This window comes from Austrofundulus limnaeus, unplaced genomic scaffold, assembly GCF_001266775.1.
Source record: "Austrofundulus limnaeus strain Quisiro unplaced genomic scaffold, Austrofundulus_limnaeus-1.0 Scaffold357, whole genome shotgun sequence".
NCBI classification, from domain to species: domain Eukaryota; kingdom Metazoa; phylum Chordata; class Actinopteri; order Cyprinodontiformes; family Rivulidae; genus Austrofundulus; species Austrofundulus limnaeus.
The window spans coordinates 513,308-517,100 of NW_013952759.1; the positions used below are offsets into that span (position 1 = coordinate 513,308).

Here is a 3,793-nt window from a genome sequence, read left to right on the forward strand (position 1 = left end):
TGAAGGTAAATTAAATATCTGACAGTGATCATTACACAGTGTGGCTCTAACTCCTCACTTCACCATCTGTGTCGCAGTTTCCCGTCTCCAAAATGAGTGTACGCATGGTTCAGAGCTGGCGTGAGGCACCGCACATTTTCACGTCAACTTTGGATTTTATAAATCACAACCTTAGCGTGAAAAGTGGCGTACGCAAGTTTCTGGGCTCAAATTGTGCGTACGCCAGTTTTATAAATCCGACCCCAGGTCTTTACAGTATGGAGTACTAAATCAGATACTTATCCGATGTTTTTCAAAGCTTCCTCAGTCTGAACGCTCATATCACATTTTGTTATTTTACGTTGAGATAGAACAAATGGCTCCTTTAAGGGATCCAGATCTTGACAAGCTGTTTCTTAGAGACGTTCAATAAAGCCATTCGATTTTGAACGAGCGTCGTCCTCACATAGGAACATATGTCATTACCTACACTGTGATGGTGCAATTCCGTCATATTGGTGGAAGAGCGATTGTCTCTGTGGTTGAGAGAAAAAATAAAGATTCCAACGTGTCCCCTGTTTGGTTCTTATTGTTCGTTGTAAGGAGCACGAATGTCACATCTTTACTTTGAAGTCAGTGAGGTAGGATGAAGCGGATTGATCCAAGTATTAATATTACTGAACCCAACCTTGTGCAGTTTAAATCKTGGGACTCTGTAGAAGTCCACTTGCTTTGTCTCAGTTCTTTTAATTGTCTATTTCCAAATTAGCCATAACCACGCAAAAAAAATGGAATTGAGCTTTAAGACCTGCAGTTTGAACATAGACAAAGAGTGGCCCCAGAACTGGTCCCTGGGGGACACCTCGCTATAGGAAAGAAATAGAATGATGATGCCTTCAGCTTTCAAACATTGAAATCTGTAAGAGAAAGGTTGACATGAGCAGTTTAGAGCCATACTCCCATGATCCCACTCTGCCTGTGGAAAGCCGGCGTCACTTCAGCCAAAACCTCAGATGAGTTCTCATGATTGTGTCGCGTTGCTTATTGTGTCCCCCAACTCCACTTTTGATCTTTTCCAGTGAACTCTGCAGCAGTCTGGGAGGAGAATGTGAAGTCCTCCAGTCCAGGTTTGTGGTTGGCTCTTTGAGCCTCAACATTGATCTGCATGAACAGACTCCTCCACGGTGCAGAGGACAGCATGTTTTCCACCTGTCAGCTGTTTTCTATTTTATTTTATTTTATTTTATTTTTCCTCTCCAGTTTCTAACTTCAGTGTTTTATTGCTGAAAGTACACAAGCTCAGCTTTTTTCTTTATTCTTAGGGATTGCTTGATTATTAGAAAATATAGTCAAGAATCTTGGAATTTTATAAAAGCAGTTAGCTTCAGTGGGTGGAAAAAGTCAAATAAAAAAAACTTAAATTCTGGTTATTGATGTCAGTTTCTCTTTCTAACGTTTCATTTCACAGTTCAGGTATTAAAACATTTAATCATTTCTGTTTTGCTCCCGTTTTGTTTACAACGTTGCTAAAAGTCAGATGATTTTTTWAAATGTTTTAACAAGTGTTTGATCTGATTAAAACAGGTAACTAATCTTTTGTTTCATTTAGACTCTTGATTTGTGTGATTGCCTTGATCTGTTTCTCTCTCAGCTWAGCATGATGCTGAGTCACGCAGCCCTGAAGAGCTGCATGTTGTCAGGTCCACTGATACCTGGTTCCTTTAAATACTGTCTGATTTAGAGGTTTGTGTTGCTCTGTTTGTCCCTCAGATCCTTCTCAGCCTGCTGCCCCTGCAGCTGGAGGGAAAACAGCCTCGGGGGCTCGCAAGATGGTTGCCATTTTTGATTATGATCCACGAGAGAGCTCCCCCAACACTGACATAGAGGTCCGAACTTTCTATCCGTTTTTAATTTTAAACGGTGTTTGTGGTAAGTATGAGGGAAATAATCAGGCCTTTTGGTTCTAACTGTGTTTAGGCAGAGCTGACCTTCAGTGCTGGAGATATCATCCACGTGTTTGGTGACATGGACGAAGACGGGTTCTTTTACGTAAGTGTCCAACTCTTGACTGTCAAACTTTACATCCAAGATATGCTGGCCATTTTGAATGAGAATTCTGTAGAAAAGTATTAAACCAGGGTTTCTCTAAGTTTTATAATGCAAACTACCTCTTCAAGCTCCACCTCCTATCAAGTAGGGGTCTCTACAGTACATAGGGGCTGTCTCATGTAGCCCATGRGCCATGTCCTTCCCAGTCTGGGCAGGCTGCACTTGACATGTTTGCATGATCACGCGCTACTATCATAGTGATCGGTTTCATATCAGACTTTAAATGCATTAGGACGTGTAATTACACATTTCTGTTTGCAAAGGCCTCCGTTTGAGGAAACGGCTTGTCTGATTGGACCCACTTCCAAAGTGGACTGTTTGTTCAAAACAAGTCTGACCCTAAAAATGTTTAATTAGTTCATGTGAGCATTATTTCAATGTTCTTTACACCATCATTGGTTCTTTAATTTATGGTTATTTACATCAAAATCTGTTCTTTTGCAAACAAAGTAACCTCAGCACCTCACTAACAGCCTCAGACTCTTCTGGCAGGAAAGTCGTTTTATTTCAACCAAAAKAACTGGGTGCTGCAGAACTGAAGRCGATTATATTTTCTGAACTGTTATGAAGATTTAAGTATTCAAACTGTTTTTGAACACCTCTTATCTGCACAATGTAATAGCACTTCATGCAAACAACAAGTTTCAGATACAGTTACACAGCACAAGAAGTGCTACAGCTAGCTGCTGCTGAGCCTCTTTGTAAATATCGTTGTAATGCAGAATGAAGAGTGAAACCTCCACCTTTTAGAACAAGTGGAGAATGTTTTTCATTAAGTTAGAGTATTTGGTCCTTCAGGGGGACCTGAATGGACACAGAGGTTTAGTCCCGTCCAACTTCCTTCAGCCCATTCCAGACGAGGCTCCAACAGAACCGGTTTGTGGCCAAACTGCACCAGAGCCCAAGAAAGAATCTCTGGTAAGGTATCCTGTCAGTCTCTTCAGCATGGATGCATATCTCTAAACCATTTTTCTTTTTTTATCTCTGACATCTAAAGTTTCTTTATGTTGTTAATTTTCTGTCATTTACAATCGCATGGTTGTTTTTTTGGTTTTCTTCTTTTTTCAAACCTGCATCCTGTCACATCTCTTCTGCCTCACTGTTTCCTGCATGACGTTTTACAGAAGCAAAAACGATCTGTTCACTTTGAGACGTGATCGTAAGTGTTTCAGATGGTTCCACCTYGTTTTTATAACTTCTTCCCACCCCGTTCAGCTGCTTATAGAACCCTACATCTGGTGTTAGCTTGTTAAACCATCCCTTTAGCTTCTCCTACAGTTAAAAGCTTTCATCAACAAGACACATAGAGCTTACCTTCAGACTATTAATCATGACTCATWCAATAAAAGTCCAGATTCTTTCAGTCCTGGTTTTTTTTTTAGGTTACCAGCTTTTAAAATATACTAAAATACAAACATCACAGACTACACTGTCATAAAGAAAAAAATTGTATAGTTCTTCTGGACGGGTTCTTCTCTAATGAAACGTTTCGTCTCTCCTCCAAGAAACTTCTTCAGTCTGAGTTTCAGGCAAAATTCAGGCTTTTCAGCCCTGCCTCCAGGTGACTGATACTCACGTCACATGGCTATCGTTGACACCTAATTAACACCTATTGTTAACAAGGGCTGAAGTGATACTGGCAATGGCAGCGCTGTAGGAGGGGGACAACTGAAAATGGAGGCCTCCACCTCTGTTTAATGATGGA

General features: G+C 40.7%; 1 protein-coding gene across 10 annotated transcripts in view; it reads left to right on the forward strand.

The window, feature by feature from the left end:
* tspoap1 (TSPO associated protein 1) overlaps positions 1 to 3,793 on the forward strand; it is a 67,060-nt gene that overhangs the window by 59,100 nt on the left and 4,167 nt on the right. For 8 of the 10 annotated variants that reach the window (XM_014023090.1, XM_014023096.1, XM_014023088.1 and 5 more), the window contains 4 exons: positions 1,059 to 1,106; positions 1,750 to 1,865; positions 1,957 to 2,028; positions 2,887 to 3,006. In XM_014023090.1, coding sequence (XP_013878544.1) covers positions 1,059 to 1,106; positions 1,750 to 1,865; positions 1,957 to 2,028; positions 2,887 to 3,006 — 356 coding nt within the window. Of the gene's footprint in view, positions 1 to 1,058; positions 1,107 to 1,749; positions 1,866 to 1,956; positions 2,029 to 2,886; positions 3,007 to 3,212; positions 3,248 to 3,793 lie in introns of all 10 variants that reach the window. The other 2 variants (XM_014023093.1, XM_014023092.1) reach the window with 2 other exon arrangements.